A 17,879-nucleotide genomic window follows, 5' to 3' on the forward strand; every position below is an offset into this window, starting at 1 on the left:
GTTGCTAAATTGATCTAGTGCTGCCAGCTCCTTGAGTAAGGCCTGAAGTGAAGACTAGTGCTATGCACCCTTAAAATATTTCCTAGGTGACTTTCTGACAAAAACATAAAACTCTTTAAGGAGTAACTTCTGGAAAAGCTAACAGATATGTTAAGGCAGGAAGACCAAGAGAAACAGAGGATGCAGCACAGAAAGACTAAAGGAAGTCACACAGAAAGCATCATACCTACTAGTATCCAACTGGCAGCTTGGTTCCTTTCATTTCAGAAAATAATCTATGTTAGATAAAGCACTCTGAAACGGCACTTTATTCATTTGGGAGCTCTTAAGAAACAGAGAATGGAAGGCTTTGCTGGGACTAGTTCCTAGAGCTGCATCTTTACTAATGTAACATGCGAAGGGCAAAAATACAGCAACGTCGCCAAGAAACAGTACCTGTGAATGGACAAATCCCATAAGCAGTTTTGGAACACGTGCATGTTAAGACATGTATGTTACATTTTTACTAAGTGGAATTGGCCTCTCCAGATGCTGGGGCGAGTTCACAAAAGCACTTTAAAAAGTAATACAAGAAGGACCCAATAGAGCTCAGGGAATGTCATTTTATTACTCCAACACATAATTTTTCATCCGGCCGTAGGCTCAATTACCCTTGAGCAGCACATACAGCACAGGAAGCGCAATGGCAAAGACAGTACACGTGAAGGCTGTGCTGTAGATGGAGTTCCTCTTCATTTGTGCTTCCAGTCTCCTCTCCGCATCGCACAGCTCTAGAACCACATCCTGTACCTCATAGGTCTGACTGTTCCCTTCCACAGAAGAGCCAAGTAATACTCTTTCCCCAGGGGTGGGATAAGCTGTACTCTTCATGCTCTGTACTCCGGAAGCCATTTCCCCCAAACTCTTTTCCAGATTGCCAAGCTGCTGCTGCAGGCTTCCAAGCAATGAATTCATTTGTTTCGAGTGGCTGAGCTGTTCTTTAATGGAAACTAAGACAGGGTCCATTTTAAGTGAGGCGCTCAGGCTGCCTTTGGCCGAGGACGCCCCCTCCTTCGCTTCTTGTGATGTCACAGTCACAACGTTCAGGATGCTCTTCAGGTTGGTAATAAGATCACTTAGATCCCTCTGTTGGGAGTCATAGCTTGAGGCTTGTTCCCGGATGGCTTCCTGAAGGCTTTTGGGTCCCTTTTGCGCTTCAAGAACCAAGGCTTTTAATTCCTGCAGTCTAACACGGTTGACGTAGGTGGAACCAAGAACCCCAATAATGGCCCCTAGTACTGAGCCGATAATGGACCAGTTCTTTGTTTTCTCAGCTCTTGTTCGCTCTTTCTCATGGCTTTCTCTCACAGCGGCAGAGAAGAGAGAGAACATTTCTCGCTCAGATGCCTCAGCAGTTAAGTAGGTTGCTCGGTATTTCTTCTCTTCCTATAAAGTATGGTCAAAGAACAGCACATTAAAGGCTTGGAGAAACCTAGAAGTTCAACAGAAGTTTACACAATACATCGGGATAGGCTAATGGTTGGGCTGCCACCTTTTCAATAAGCCCTGCTCTTGTGCCTTGAATAGCAGCCCGATGTGCTAATTGTTTATCTCTGTATCAGGAAAGACTCACCTGCCAACTTTTAAAAGATCAAGTTGGTATTACATGGCAGAGGAGCAGGCCAAATTTTTGCTTTTCTGGTCATTTGGCCAACCCTAGGTGTTATGGCTAAAGATCTGGAACACAATGTTGTGGGATATGGCACCCAAAGGAAACATACATACATAATTAGGAGACTTTGGTGGAGGAAAAAAAGGCAGACCATTGTCTATCTGACAGTATTTTTCTATGTCTCAGATCTTTAAAATATTCTGCCACAAGGCATCAGGATACAGCAGAAAAGAAGTCCAGCAAACTAACAGGCGAATGAATAAGAACCAGATACAGGAACTCTGCTGGGGATATCCAGCCCAAAAAGTTGGATGGCAGTTTGAAAGCCCAATCTGGGAGGAATTTGGGACACATCCAGGAGGTTCAATCTCCAGCAGCTCCACTTGAAAGAACTTAGATGAAGTTTTAAGACTTCCCCACTGGGTGTGAGGCTCATTACACTTATAAAGACAGAACTAATCTAGATCAACTGCATCCGCCAAAGCCCACGTTGGAGCGTCTTTCAATACTGCATAGTGGTTAGAGTGTCAGACTAGGATTGGGGAGATCCCACGTGAAGTTCCCTGAGTGATCTTGGGCCCGTCACACACACTCAGCCTGACCTACCTCACAGGGGTACTGTAAGGATAAAATGAAGGAGAACGACATAAGCCACTTCGGGTCTCCGTTGGGGAGAATGGTGGGGTGTAAATGAAGGAAATAAAAAAAATGCAAAGTTACAAGAGTCTGCCTATGTGGACACATTAAGGAAGTTGCTGCCTGGTTGAGCTGTTTCACCTCAGGTAGCAAGCAAACGAAGATCCTTACCTACAGAAGTGCTGAAGCTCTCTGGCAATAGGAAACCCTGACCAGCTTAAGGAGCAACCATTTAGGAAAGACTCTTTTGCCCTCCGCCTCTTATCCCAGGCCTGAATTTTGCTCGCACAAAACATGGGTAGCACCACCATCCAACACTGAAAGAGCTCTGTCTCGAGATAAGGCTCAACTAATCTTCATGGAGTTCACAGGCTTCCGCCACCACTTTTCATTGAACCGTGGCTAAAGGGGCATTTTCTGCCCTCTTTTTCAATGTGTGTTTTTCTCACAGTCATCCATGCTTTAAATTAACTCAAAATGTCCTCACAATCACTTCCGCAGTTAAGGAATATCATGGCACCCCCTAAAGAAGAAAAATACTGAAGAACAGAAAGGATAAATCGTGTCCAGTAAACCACAACCAATTGTTTGGTCTGAAGCCAGCTCCCCATAAATCCGTTGCGGCTTGGCTCGGCTGCTCTGAAACATGTTTACTCATGAGTAATTTCACCGGGCCTTACCACATTGCTATTATGCTTAGGATGGTGGCCTTATTTTGAGAAAATGCCAGGAGGTACAGATTCCTTTTCTATTACACCACTGTGCAACAAAAGACCCACAACTATGTGAAAATATGTACCTATCACTTCCTTCCCCTGAATGCTTTTATTGCAAATACCTTTGGCTCATTCCTCTGACACAGTATGAGATCTCATTTCCTTTCCGACTGAAAGCCTGCAAATCCCCCTAAAAATTTACATTTTAAGCTTCTTGGTATGGGGATTTGCTTCACATATGTGACTGAAAAGCCCAAGTGCCCATGCTCTGAAAAGAGCTTTGCAAACAGGATGCAACATTAGGACAAGCTGCCTTGACAAAAATTTTATCTAGTAGATTTTTATCCAGCTTTTTTTCCCAAGGAGCTCATCATGCACCTCTCTTTTCAAGGATCAAACTCAACCATTCTCATCAAAGGTCGGCAATGGGAAATTCACACAATGTTGCTTGTTATTCGAGTAATCACTGAAGCCAGTATATCTGGGCCACAGAATGTGAACTTTGTACATGGAGGAGTATGGGAGTCTTGGATTCATGTTCCTAGCCCACATGTTGAATTTCATAACTAAGGCAGTGGCGTCTGGGATCCATCCGGAAGCCCCTACAGAGCCACCATTTTTTTGTTGGTTTTTGGAAGGACCTCATGCTTTGGCGCGTATGCATACACCCTCTTTTTGTCCACACTGCCATGAAATAAAGAGGATTATGTGGTGTGGTGCGGATGCCATTGTTGGCATCACTGTAAGCATCACCGGTGCTGTCACATCTCCACCCCTTTTTAAATTTTGCATATGGCCAATCACGTTATTACATTATGACGTTATGACAACCAGAAGCATGAAACACTAAGGAATTAGCAAAACATCCCAAAAAAAGAACAAAAGGAAAAGGAAACAAAAGAAACCCAAAAAAGAAACAAAAGCAAAAGGAAACCCAACATGGCGTATGTGTAGTGTTGGTGGAGAGTAAGCCCAAACACAGAACATTTAACCCAAAAACCATAGAGAGCTAATCTTTGAAAACCTAAAAGAGATCCATATAATCATAACACAAAGTAACCTCGCCATTATATTGTTATTTTATTTATTTATTTTATTAAATTTATATTCCGCTCTCCCCGTTACAATGTCATTATGCTTGGTTTAATTTTTTTTTAAATACCCAATACCCAACAGCCATGCTCCAAGTAGACATTTTTGTTTATGATTTATGACCTCCCCATGTCCAAACCAGAGAGCCCCACAAAGGCTGACCCAGAGCTGGCAGGCAGAGTCCAGCTCCACTGGGGCAAACCGACACAATACAGTAACAATAACATTACGATGTTATAATATCATTAAGTTTTCTTTCAAAAAAAGGCGCATCTTGGGAAAGGAGGGGGAGGAGGGGAAGGAGGAGGAGGAAAGGGGGAGGGAGGCGCTGAAAGGAGGATGGAGAAAACAATTAAAGAGAAGTGACCTGCAAAGGAGAGGGAGGAGGGTGGAAGAGAGGGCGGAGGGGGGGAATGAAAGGAAAATCTGCACAATTCAAAAAGTAGACTCAAAAATTCATTGAGAAAAACACTGGAGAATAAGTGCAGAGAGCTCTTGAAAATGCCACACTGAAATCTGAAAGGGGAGTTAAGTAGAGAGAATTCAGAAGAAAACCTGAAGCAGTACGAGGCTAGAACTGGCAAAAATTGCCCATGTGGAAAAGGCCAAAGACTAAAGCTAATTTCAAAACCTTCTATGCTGTGCAAGTGCTAAGCTTCCAAGGAAGGTCTTCTCTAGAACTCCATGCCACGTATCAGAGATCTCGTGTGGTACAGTGGTCAGAATATTTTACTAGTATCTAGGAGACGGGTTCAAATCCCCTCCCTGCCCCGTAGCTCACTGGATGACCTTGGGCCGCACACCTTAACTTACCTCATACTATTGACATGAAGATAAAATGAGAGAGGTGAGACTAAAAGGTGTCCTGTGCTCCAGAAGACAGAGTAAAATATTAGAGCAGCCAACAACCTGGAGAAAAAAAGTCCTGCAGCCGCTTAATAATGGCTTAATGGCATGTTGTTTACTCAATGATGTTATTTACCTCCGTGTCATAAAAAGCTTCATCTTTCTATTTCTACACATTTAACAGTGAAATCCTAAGCAGAGTTCCTCCAGTCTAACCCCATTTATTTCAATGGGCTTAGACTGGAGTAACTCTGCTTAGGATTTCACTTCAAGTCTCTGGTGAAGGAACAGGGCTTTCTTTCTCTAAGTTGTTGGCAATCCTAGATAAAACATGGCAAACATGTAGAACTCTGCCTGCTTTTCTTTGCCTGTCTCCACCTCTAGGTTCCATTTCTCGGTCATGATATTACAACAAAGACAGAGAAACTGGGAACCGGTATTTATAAATGGTTAACAATGGGTACATTCATAAATGTCACCGTTTTTAATGCTATGTTTAGCTCCATATTTGCATTTGGTTAAAGCTGTTTCAGAAGCCAATTTTGTTGAAATCAAAGCTGTATGAAATCATTGGTGCCTTCAGAGTCTCCATTTGGAACAGATGCAGAAATGGCTGCATAAACACATCTGCACAGCTAGGAAGGAACTCCATCTGCCTGTTTGGAAGGTAACGTCAGCTAGGCTAATGGGATCACAGCTCTGTCCTCTTTTCCCATGAGAGCGCTTCTCTTCCCCCCTGAGGAATATAAGATAGTTCTGTTCCTGGCAACATGAAGCAGATATGGAAGAGAATGAAGGTAAGACTACCTCCCCATGAATGTGCGCATAATGCACAGGAATCATAAACTGAGACCCCAGGCCCAATGTATGCATGAGATCCATGCACACTGGCAGGTTTTCTCCATGGCATTCCCTGTTGCTAACTGGGTCACAGGAAAATGCTTATTAAATCCCCACAGGTTTTTTTAAAAACAACAACAACAAACCAGCTTAGCATTTTTCAGGCTCACAAACAAATCCACACTGAGATGCACCTGCTGTTAGGGAGACAGTAAAATGAGATCTGATGGACTAGTGGCAATGAGGTCATTCGGTACCAAACTCCAGTATATGTTTCAAGCAACTGCTTCTAAGTTTCTATGGAAGAAGCCCCCAAAGCAGCCCATAGATCTTGTGCTCTGTGATGTGGGGGGCTGTGACTGCAGCTGACAGGGGAACTGACATCAACAAAAGACTGGAATGCAGTTCCCTGATGCACAGTCTGAGATTGCGGATGTTTACTCTAAAGTAAGCCAACTCAGTACAGTGGGCACTAATTACAAGTAAGAGCATACAGCACTGCCCTTTTAGAACAGTAAAGCGGAATGATACCATACCAGCAATAACAGGGAAGTAATTCCTAGAACAGGATTTTCCCTTTGACACTGTACACATGTAAAATGCCTTTATAATCAGGCCATTGATGTGTCAAGGGCATCGGCTTACTCTGACCAGCAGCAGCTCTCAAAGAGTTTCAGGCCAAGGATTGACCTTCTGTGTGTAAAGCATAGGCTCTACCACTGAGCTATGGCCCTGTGAAGTACATCTTCACAGAATGCAATATTCACTTATGGAATTTGCTGTCATCAGATGTGATGATGTTCTTTGGCTCAGAGGCCTTGAAAAAAAGAACTTAGACATTCATGCAGGAGATGTCTATCACTGGCTCTCAGTCATGACAGCTAAATGAGACCTCCATGTTCAGAGGCAGTATGCCATTGAATTGCAGTTAACAACAACAACTACAACAGCTGATATATATACCGCCCTTCAGGACAACTTAAACACCCACTCAGAGCAGTTTACGAAGTGTGTTATTATAATCCTCACGACAATCACCCTGTGAAATGGGTGGGGCTGAGAGAGCTCTGAGAGAGCTGTGACTGACCCAAGGTCACCCAGCTGGCTTCAAGTGGAGGAGTGGGAAACAAACCTGGCTTTCCAGATTAGAGTCCTGTCGGTCTTAACCACTATACCAAACTGGGAGCAAGGCAAAGAGTGTGGGGGCATTGTTGACTTGATGCTTTGTTTGTGGGGTTCCTGGAAGCTTCTGTTTGTCCGCTGATGGAAACACGATGCTGGACTTGAAGTAGCATTGATCGAATCCAATGGGACTCATTACGTTATGTAAGAAAGCTATTCCAGGCAGAACGCACAACTAAGATTCTTTTGGAAAGAAAGATTAAGTTTCTTGACAATTATTATGGTATATTGAGTGTTTATAGTGAAAGCTATCACGCAATCCAACCTGTATAGCAAGTTATAGCTAAGCACCAACCTAAAAAACAAGGCAGACCATCCCAGAATGGTGTGTCACAAAATGAAAAAGAATTTAAAAGTATTGCATGCTTTCAGCCTGCTGTGGGGCAAAAATTGATAAAGAGATTTTGCTCAAGCTTCTCCAGCCATCAAATAAACTAAAGAAGCCTGCTTTGTAAAGGGAAGGAACATAAGGGTAACTGAATATTTCCTCTAGAACGACATCTGTACAGTAGGGAGGGCAGGGCAAGTGGAACCAAACAGCAGGCCAGGCAGATCAGATGGCCAGAAGACAGGGTGAGGCATAGGCAAACAGGTCAGCATAAGCCTCTTTTCTCAAACTGTGATGCACACAGGATGCAAAAGCCAAGCAACTGAGGGGAGGAGGGCACTCAGAGCTAAACTACACAAGACGTCTGACACGTGTTGGATTCTCATCAATTTCCGTTCTGCTCAGGTTTTCCTCCGGGAGCTCAGGGGCAGGGCCAACTACACTTCCCAGGTAAACTTGCGAGAACCCAACATGTGTCCGGTGTCTTATGTAGTTTAGCTCTCAGTCAGAGGCTGCTGTAAGAGCAGCTGCTGAATATGGTCCACCTGTCACTTGCTACCCTGCCACGGGAGATGGACAGGCCCAGTAATCTAAAAACCCCTTGCTGAAGACCCTCTGTAACATGTCTCTCTCCTGAGATATGAACACATACAAAGCTGCCTTATATTGAGTCAAATGGTTGGTCTATCAGTCAGTATTTATATGGACTGGTAGCAGCCCTCCTGGGTCGCAGGCAAGGGTTTTTTTCTATCACCAACTACCTAAATTTAGCTGAGAATGCCAGGGATGGAACATGGGACCTTCTGCATACAAAGCAGATACTCTGCCACTGAGCCATGAAGCCATAAAGAAAGCTTTTCATCTCAGACACATTTTATATGTATTCAGCACACATACCCATGCACCAAACAATTGCCAACAGGGGAGGTAGGACAACTTTCCATCAACAGAAAATTTCAGGTTGAAATGGGAAGACACCCTCTGGCTATGAGTCAAGAGTGCAGGAAAAAACATATCTTTCTTGTACTGTACCACTTCAAAAGACTAAGAGGGAATTGCAGGACTGAAAGCTTCCCCCACCCTAAAAACTCTTTGCACACAGAAATCTAGGATGGCATAGGCTTTTCATTTTGAAGGGATTTTTCACTGTTTGAGGATGCCCACGGACTGCTGAACACATCCGTGGCTCAATGCTTGTTCTACAGAGACTTGGCTCATAAGGACAGAGTGCCTCTCACAAGGCTTTGCAGAAGTTTTGTAGAGGAAATGAAACCCCTCAAAGAGGCAGAAACCTGTTAACAACCATCCCAAACCTGTATAAGCTTAAAGAACATTAGCTCCACTTGTGTCTTCTTATACGCTGTACATTATTGCACATTTTCCATAATAGACATCTACCTATTAAAGAGACAGAATCGGGATTGTAGCAAGGAGGGGCTGGCTATGTCTTAGTTTCTCTCAAACAGCTGCCCAGCTGAAGTTAAGTAGACCTGGGACTGGTTAGTGCCTGGATGCTAAGTCTCCTTGGAACCTTATAGGTAGATCCTTTCTGCGTTTCCTTCTGGGGCAAGGAGCCTGCCTGCCTTCCTCAGACAGGAGAGGCTCTTCTGCTAGCAGAAAAGCGCCTTGATCAGGGTAAGGATCCTTCTGCCAGACCAAAGCATCACCACGAGCACAACAGCTCTGCAATAGCCAACCCTATGGATGCCACTAAATAACAACTCTGGTTAATGTTCTGCATGCATGATAAAACTAGTTGGCAGGAAGGGATCCTTGAGCTGGGAAGAGGGCTTGTTCTAGAGAGGACTGCATACATTACGTGCTTAAATATACAAACCGAAAATGGTATTCAGCAAATAGTTATCAACTTTTATAGTGATCATTCAAATGAAATATGCATCATTCATATAGCTTCTGCACATCCAAAGTAAGATGTCCTTCAGCAGTGCTGTATAACTAGTGGAAATTCTATTCAGACCCTGCCCACATGCCATCTTTGCAGCCTTAACAATCAGACACTTATTTAAAAATTAAAGCTGTCATTCTCAGGATTCTATTTTTTATGCCCAACAACAAGTTCTGCTCTTGTACAATATAGCTTGAATCCACTGGTAATTCCATAAGTGGAGCATGACTCTCCCCCTCCCAACCACAGTTCATCCCGCCCTCCCACAATACTGCTTCTACAGAATACTCCCCACCAAGATCAGCATGAGAGGGAGTCAAAGGTTTGCTATGATAAGGAGTAATTAGTGGAAAAAACCCTCCCCTTCCATCTGCAGAAATTCTCTGTGAGACTGAGGGAAAGTTACAACAGATCCTGCGGAGTTTCAGAATGCTTAGTCACAAAGAATGGTCCAGAATGCTACAGTGTTATCAAAATTTAATATGAAACTAAATTATGCAAATCCAACCATTAGGAAAAAGAATTGGCGTGCAGAATTTGAGTGTATTTTTGAAGTCCTTCCCCTGTCCTTTCAAAACAGTACTGTCACAGAACGACTTGCCCCCAAACCCCTATAAACAAAAAAATTCCTCCAAAATTAACAACTAAAAGCAAAAGCGAACATAGAATGTTGTTGCTTCGTATCATGCCAAGTGCTCTTACCTGCAGTAACTTGTGCTCCAGGGTTGCCAGCTCCAGGTACTGAGTGTCATCTCGCGAGACTCGGTCCAAACGGTCTCGAATGTCCTTCAATTTGACCTGCTGAGACTCCCAAGTTTCACGGGCTTCTCGTACGATCCCTCGAGCAACCATAAACTTTTTCTCAGCCTGAAATGGGTTGTGTAAAAAAGAACAATTTTCCCTTTTAAACACCCAACAGCAGAATCTACTGAAGTTGCAGTGCCTCTTTTTGCAATAGTCCCTTTTTCAGAAGTGTGGGATAAAAACAACAAAATGCAGCTTTTGATTTTCTCCAAACAGCTGCTGGATTGGCAGTGATCCGCCTCTCAGGGTCAGTTTATACATGACACCTTACTCAAGTCCTTTTTCTGGTCTGTCCCAGTCACGGGCAAAGTGGCCACGCAACTACAGGGAAATTTCCTGGTGGGTTGCTGGCAGCCCACCAACAGTGTTTGAGCTCCAGAAAGTTTATGGATTCTTAACGTTTCAGAAGCAGTGGCCTCTTGTGCAGTTAACTTGTGAAACTCACCGTCAGAACTGGCAGTGATGATCACTAGCTTATATGGTTTTAGAAGGGGATTTGCTCAAATTAATGGAGATTAGGTCTATCAATGGCTATTAGCCATGATGGCTTAAGAGGAAACTCTGTGTTCAGAGGCAGTATATCTTTGGATACTAGCTGTTGGAGGCAACAAAGGCCACTTATACTTTGCTTGTGGAGCCTCCAGGAGTAGGCAGTTAGCCACTGTGTTAAACAGGGTGCTGGACTATATGAACCACTGATCTGATATAGTAGCACAGCTCTTTATTTTCTTATGGTTTGGGGAACTGGCATGACAGAGAGAACATCATGCATCATTTTTAAGGTAGCTCATTCTAGGCCTTTAAATACTGACATTACAATAGGAATTGCACTGTGAGATGGAATTCTTATGAAGACAGACCAGCCTCAAGGAAGTCATCTGACTCTGATGAATCCACAATGAAATTCCCTGCTTCCTTACGGAAACTATCCATCCAGAGAAGAAGGGGAGCAAGCAGAAAACACCAAAAGTTGACAGTAGCTCAAGAAGCCTGAAAGCTATATTTTATTTATTCTGCCATTACCTCAGTCACATTTCCCTGAGCTTCTCGGACTTCGTTGAGACCAACAAACTCCTCGTATTTGTCCCACCAGTTTTTGGCAGCCGCAGAGGTTCTCTGAAGGGTGTTCCTTCCTACAACCTTCCCTGATTCTGTTAAGCGATGGAGAAGACTTGTAGCTATTTCCATTGTGGTGTTAGCCTCAGGCCTCTTGGAGGCTGGTGAACAGTATGGCTGTACCATATGCCTATGTGTTCTTGGACTCCTCAGAACTAACAGACGATGGTGCTGCATATTGTGGCGCAAAGACAATAGAAGCACCATGACGCCTCATTAAACCAGATTGTAGTCACCAATCATGGTGGATGATGCCTACAAAGACATAGAAGCAAAGCTGTGAATGTTACCATGTTAAACAAGCATAAATAAAACTCTTGAACGACTTCTATTGTACACAGAATATATGCTTTGGTGACTATCTAAAACAACTTTGCAACATTTAATTTTTGTTTTCAGGACAAGAGCAACTGGGTGGGGATAGACAGATCCACACATAGATGTGTAAAATTTCTAGAAAATATGAAGCCATGTGAAAACGGGTGTTTTTTGGTGATGGGGTTTGAAAAAAGAGAAATTTTTGAAAACACAACACTTTTGTCAATTCTAAATTTATTCTGCTGCTTTATAACTTAGCATATACAACTGTACTATTTTACATATTTAGGAATTTTAAAAGTTACAAGTACACACAATTCTAAAGAGAGTGCTGCACCTTATGCTACCTTAGCACATGCATCTTAATTTTCGTAATCCAAAAGGTAGAGGAAAAAATGTTAGTTGAAAATAGAGAACACAAAAGAAAGTGTCTTATTTCAGCAGAAACAGTTTTATACAGTCACACGATAGCAGTTCAGGGGGCACATTTTCCCCTACATTTCTGCAGCCTTTACATCTCTACCCACGGCATGCTTAATTAAAAGAGGCAGAATACAAATTCTGCAAAACAAAAATGTACCCAAAGGATTACCTATTAGAAAATTTTATATTAATTATATGATGCTGACTTGTACTGAACCAGATCATTGATCCATCCAAGTCAGCATTATTCATTAAGGCTGGCGGTGGTTCTCTTCCGTCTCAAGTAGAGGTCTGTCACATCACCCACTGCCTGGTCCTTTTTAATGGGAAATGCCAGAAACTGAACTTCGGACCTTCTGCATGCCAAGCAGATCCTCTACAGCTCCTCCCCTAAACTGAAACCCTCATGTTCTGGAAGAGGAGGAATCCACCAGAGATACTTCCAATCTCTTTGGTCATTACAGCACTGTTTACTAGGAAGGTCTATCTCATGTTCTATTGACTACCGAGTTAAAGAATTCATCTGTTTAAACATTAATCCCGACACAGAAATTGAACCTCCTTTCTTGAAAAACCCCAAGAGACTCTGCAGCTTTATCAGCGGCATAACATTCAACAAGGGGCGGGGCTTGAATGAAAGAACTGCAGGCATTCATTATGTCCTGCTGCCACTCAGCTGTTAAATCAGAGGAAAAATAAAAGTGACAATCCTGCTCCCAGCTCCCACTATTGACAACTTGCAAAACGTGGAGGTGGGTGACTGAGGAATTCAACTACAAAGCGCAGCATCAGTGCGGCACCTGATCTATAGCATTCATTGCTCTGCGCTCCATTAACCCACAGTTGCCCTTCGGCATCCCCACGCCCTGCATTGCTTCAACTTAGAATTCTACGTCTTCCCCGGGACCCTCGCCTGTCACTCACTTTTCTGTTTCTTTCTTCAGCTTGTGCCGAGCTTCTTATCCAGGTCACGTGCTGCAAATGCCGGGCAAAGCCCAACAGGAAATAGTAACGAGATACGGGCGGAAAACGAAGTATAGGTCAGTTTGCCGTTGGTGGCCGCCTCCATAGGGAAAAAAGACAAAAAGCATAGACGGCACTTCCGTTAAAATGTGATAGGCGGGAACAAAATACTTACACAGCATTTAAAATATAGGACCAGTAGCCAACTGATAATTGGTTAATGCTTTTTTTTTAAAAGTTCTTAAAAACCAGAAAAGATTCCATTGGTTAGGATTCTCACATAATGGCGTCGCTCTAGGAGCTCGGTACCTCTATGGTAAATGACCTTTTCGGATGTGGCTTGGAAGTCATAGGGAGGAATTGGACCCATGAGAACGGAAGCGCGTTTCCCAGAGGGACTTCCGGTGCGAGAGCCGAACTTGTGTCCCCTTCTAATGTCCAAGAGGTTGATTTAATCATAGAGACGGGACGGGTAGAGCGACACAGCCTCTGACGTGCTAACGGCTCGTAGTTTTTTTTTTTTACCGGAAAATCAGCTTGTGCGTCGCTCTAGCCTCGTGGTTTTTCTGTCATAAAGCTGGTCTTATTTTCTCCCTATTTGCATGGGAGCGCCGCTTCAGGTCTAGGAGGAAGTGGTCTGCGAGTCCTGACTTCTGGCCATTGCGGTGCTCGCTTCTTTCTCTGCTCCAGGGGCTTTTGGTGCCAGTACCAGAGGAGGGCCGGTGCAAGCGAGCGAGCCATGTCGGGACGAGACGGTAGCGATCCTCTAGGGATGGAGGGGGCGTGTTAGAGACGTAATGGTGGTGGGCTTGGAAGGTCTGAGAGAATCTGAGGCGGTGCGGTATAGCCTGGTTAGATTAGGATTGGAGAGTCCAGAGTTCCAATCCCCCCCCCTTTCCAGCTCTCTCAGCCTAACCTACCTTATAGTGTGTAAGTTGTGAGGATGAATTCGTAGGGTTGGAGCCCAGTACACTCCGTTGAACTCTTTGGAGAAAAGGTAAAGTCAAAATGTGGCTGGTTGACGGTTTAGTAGCAGAATTAGATTAGAATTAGAGTGGGGAGGTGGAAGAATAGGATGCGTATTAGAGAGAAGGGGAAAGAGAGGGGTACCTGTTTAGTCCTTTCCATATTCTGCTAGATTTCCTCTTGTAGGTAGATCAAGATGGGTAGCTGTGTTTTTCTATCTGTAGCGGTAGAAAAGAGCAAGAGTCCAGTAGCACCTATAAGGCTAACAAATCAGGTGCTACTGGACTCTTGTTCTTTTCCTATTGTAGAAAATATTTCAAAATGTCAAAAAGTATAGTTCCTCCCTTTCAGTCTTAAGTGGTAACAGAACATCATCTCAGCACTCTGCCCCCTAGTTCTGATGCAGGTGTTGACCATGCCTGGGTCTAGTTGGGATGGGGAGATCTTTTTGAGATGAGGAAACAGAAAGCCATAAATCCTGGTGTGTGTATTGAAATCCTGTGCATTAAAATGAGGGTTTATGTGGTGTTTCTGTACCCCATAATCTGATCTGCTCTCCCCACTGCTGTTTCCTGCTGTTAACCTTAGGTGGTAAGAAAAAGCCTTTGAAGCAACCAAAGAAGCAGTCGAAGGAAATGGATGAGGTATGAATAGACAAGGAGGGGGTGGACTAGAGTAAAGACTAGGCTTGTTGTGGAAGCTGCATCATTGGGAAGGCGGTTAATCCTGTGATGCTGCAGCTTGGATTAGCCTCATTAGCCAAAAAACCAGTTTCCATTGCTCGTGTGAGATGCGCATTCTACGAAGTGTTGCCTGTCACTCCTGATTTCTTTGATGATAACATTGTGTGTTTGTGCTGACAGCTGCGCTTTGAAGAGTGAGCTTCTTCACTCTCCTTATTTTCTTTCCTATAAAAGGGACTGTTGATTTTTGCAGGGCATGGCTTTTGTAGTGGTTTTTAGTGTATTTGTAATTTTGGATTGACCATAGATTTGTTGTTAAATGTCTTCCTAGGAAGACCGAGCTTTCAAGCAAAAGCAGAAAGAGGAGCAGAAGAAGCTGGAGGAGCTGAAGGCAAAAGCTGCTGGGAAGGGCCCGCTTAGTAAGTGATGTTCTTCTGTACAAAGGAAGGATAATCCTGTGGATTATGACTACTGAGCAAATATAGAAGGGGGATCAAGGTTAGGTTAAGGATATGGGAGCAGGGAAGTTGTGCTTAAGGCAGCACATTCTATGTTGGGCCTCTCCAGTGTCTTCTCTGGTAAATGCAGACTTATTCAGATAAGTGAACACAGTGCTGCGCACCTTCTTATGTCTGACATTTTGTAGCTTGCTGGTTTGGGATAAGTTTGCTTTTTACTGTGGGTTGCCTTGATGGGGACTAGCTGCTGGCTTCTTCCTATCTTCCTCTTGAGTCACTCCCATCCTCAGTGCAGCCCATTTTGGGAGACACCCTTTCAGTGAGAGAGAATGTTATTTACATCCATGCTTCATAAACTCATTATTCACAATGGCTTAAAGACTTCTAATACACAGTAAAAGATAGGTCCTGTGTGCAGGTCATTAAGACAATTTGAAATTATTTTTGATAGTGTTCCTAAATTGGAATAGGCTCATATGAGGGTCAATGAGGAGAAAGTTCCAAACTGAGGGCTCCAGAGTAAAGATGACCTTATTCCTTGAATTCACATCTTCGTTAGAAGTGGGCAGTTTGAGACTTTCCTCCTTTGCAGATCTCTGTGAATAGGTGGGCTCACAATGAGAAAGGCTTTCTCTGAAGAGTACAGACTTATGCATGCTAATTGAGGTTTAAGCAATAACTCTTCCTTCCAAGCAACATACCTAGGGTAAAACAATAACACAGACAGAATAATCTAGGCTTTAAATCTTTAAATATCAATATTAACACTTTAAAATTGACTTGGAAGTTGCATTCTGGTTAAGTACATCAGCTTCATTTAAGTGCTTGATTTTGGTTGGGTCAGCAGAACTAGATGTCTGCATAATTTCCCCCACCCTCCATCATTTAACTTGAAGTTTGCAACATTCTTTAAAATTTGGATAGTTATTTCTCCAAATACAGTCAGGAGCGTTAATTAAACGTACAGTGTTAATTAAAGACAAAACACTTTCTATATTCATGGCAAATTGGAAACCCTTTATGGACTCTCTGTAAGAGACGAAGAAAAATGAATTAATGATTTGTGGTTTTGATTTTTAAGAATAAGGATTTGGGATATCAAGAAGACAAGATACAGGGGAAAAGATACTAATTAGACCACAAGCTGATTGGTACTAAAGGAGGAAGTGTAGGTGAAAAACTGTAATGGATTAACAAAATGCTTATTATGCTTTTTACTGTTTTTTACTTTGTAGATCGATATGTAGGCTACTGTTGGCTCTTTGTAGTTGTGTTTTTGTTGTTTTACTTTCCTTCTTTTGCTCTATCTTTTAACTTTTCTACAATAAAAATAAAAAATAATCAAATACAGTTAGGAGGACAGTTCTTGTAACACTGGGTCAGCCTTCAGATAGTTGTTATATTTTTGCTTGTGTGAAATCTCAACCCTGAGTGGCAGCAAAAGAAATTTGCATTGTTCCTGGAAGTTTGAAGGATCTGTTACTATTTGAACCCACTGAACCAATTACTTGAAAAGTGATCTTTCAAAAATGCCAGTATGTTAACAGTACTTTCATAAACTGAAGGGCTCCTGCTATTTCACTGACTGCCTCTAGATAGCAGCATGGTACAAGAAGCAACATGGTTTCTTGGTTCAATTCCTAGCCATGGAATGCCAGGTCTATCAGGAATTTGGGGTTGATCCAGTGTAGGTGCTGGAGTACCTGCATAATGCTCACTGTATGACCCTGTAAGAAAGTGGGCCATTGCATCAAGCAGAACTACTAGAAGAGAGATGGGAATGAGCCATGTGTCCTCCAGTACTCACAGAACTTTCTGTCTGAAAGTTCACGGGTATCATGCTATTGCCTGGTCTTTTGGACACTAAAATAGTATTTTATGGCTGTTTCCTTCCATGCATACAGATGAAGTGAGAAGGAAAATATGCTGAGGACCAGGCCAGGAGAGAATTTTTTGCTACCACTAAAACATGTTAGCTCTGTTCTTGGTTAATGCTTAGTGGTGTCTTTTTTTTCCCCTTGCAGCTGGAGGTGGAATTAAGAAGTCTGGTAAAAAGTAGCAGATTTGATGGACTACATGACAAGTGAAGCATTTTATTTCCCTAGGATGCTTGGCAGTGGAACAGAGCTAATGTCGTAGGATATGTTAATCTGTACCCTTGTACATTTTGTTCAAACAAAATAAATTGGGGGTGGGGGGGTTGGCTAATGACTGTTTTCTCTCTTCACCTGTATACTTCAGCATGTGTTATTACCAAAATGCAAATATCTTCAAGGTCTGAATCTGTTCAGAGTCACCAGTGTCTCAGAGTTCAGCCATTCAATGGCAGTAACCAATGTCTCAGTATTAACCTCTACGTTTCTTGTCCCTGCTATGTTGCAATATGCTACACTTCAGGAGGAATTTTTATGGGAAAAACATAGATTCCAATAAAGCTGTCAGGACCCAAAAGCACATTTTTAAAAGGTGTGCCGTCTGGCCTACAACACATGCAGTTGGGTTTGTTCTAATAAACATGTTAACTAACAAATCTTTCAAAAGTTCTGGCTCTCATTTTTGAAACAAAAAGAAATGGGAGGGGAAGAAACCATGGTGCTCTAAATATTCCTGAATTCTGGAGAGGAAATTCTGGAACAGGCATGCCTCTGAATTGTCTACAGGGAATTTGATTAATCGTCCCCTGTTGAGCAACTGTGTTGACGAGCTTACAGTCTAAAGTTTGGCAAGGAGGCAGTGAAGGAAAGAGAGAGGTGGAGATAGCCCAGTATGATGCTGAGCAATGGGAACGAAATATGTTTAGGCTTCCTTTTGTTTGAGCAGAAGAACAGAGAAGTGAAACCAAACACTTGAGGGGACAGAGGGATTTGGAGGAGGGAGTGGAATGGGGAGGAAGCAAGGCTTGCACCACATTATTGGCCTGAGAAGTAGGCAGTGAAAGAGAGGCCAGTCAC

The 17,879-nt window shown here is 43.0% G+C and overlaps 1 protein-coding gene and 1 long non-coding RNA gene across 2 annotated transcripts; one reads left to right on the forward strand and one right to left on the reverse strand.

Annotated features, from left to right (window-relative positions):
• Nucleotides 1-588: 588 nt before the first annotated feature.
• Nucleotides 589-13,067, reverse strand: CCDC51 (coiled-coil domain containing 51). The gene is made up of 4 exons (XM_054977689.1): nucleotides 12,783-13,067; nucleotides 11,025-11,372; nucleotides 9,900-10,064; nucleotides 589-1,425 (listed from the first exon to the last, which is right to left on the reverse strand). Exons 2-4 carry the CDS (start codon nucleotides 11,322-11,324, stop codon nucleotides 643-645), a joined length of 1,248 nt encoding a protein of 415 aa, XP_054833664.1. The 5' UTR covers nucleotides 11,325-11,372; nucleotides 12,783-13,067; the 3' UTR covers nucleotides 589-642.
• Nucleotides 13,068-13,239: 172 nt separating this feature from the next.
• LOC129329139 (uncharacterized) lies at nucleotides 13,240-17,458 on the forward strand. Its single transcript, XR_008596918.1, has 4 exons — nucleotides 13,240-13,576; nucleotides 14,376-14,431; nucleotides 14,802-14,889; nucleotides 16,953-17,458. It is a non-coding gene; the product is annotated as an uncharacterized LOC129329139 (long non-coding RNA).
• The last annotated feature ends 421 nt before the right edge of the window (nucleotides 17,459-17,879 follow it).

The sequence above is a fragment of the Eublepharis macularius genome, chromosome 4, assembly GCF_028583425.1.
Source record: "Eublepharis macularius isolate TG4126 chromosome 4, MPM_Emac_v1.0, whole genome shotgun sequence".
Taxonomy (NCBI): Eukaryota; Metazoa; Chordata; class Lepidosauria; order Squamata; family Eublepharidae; genus Eublepharis; species Eublepharis macularius.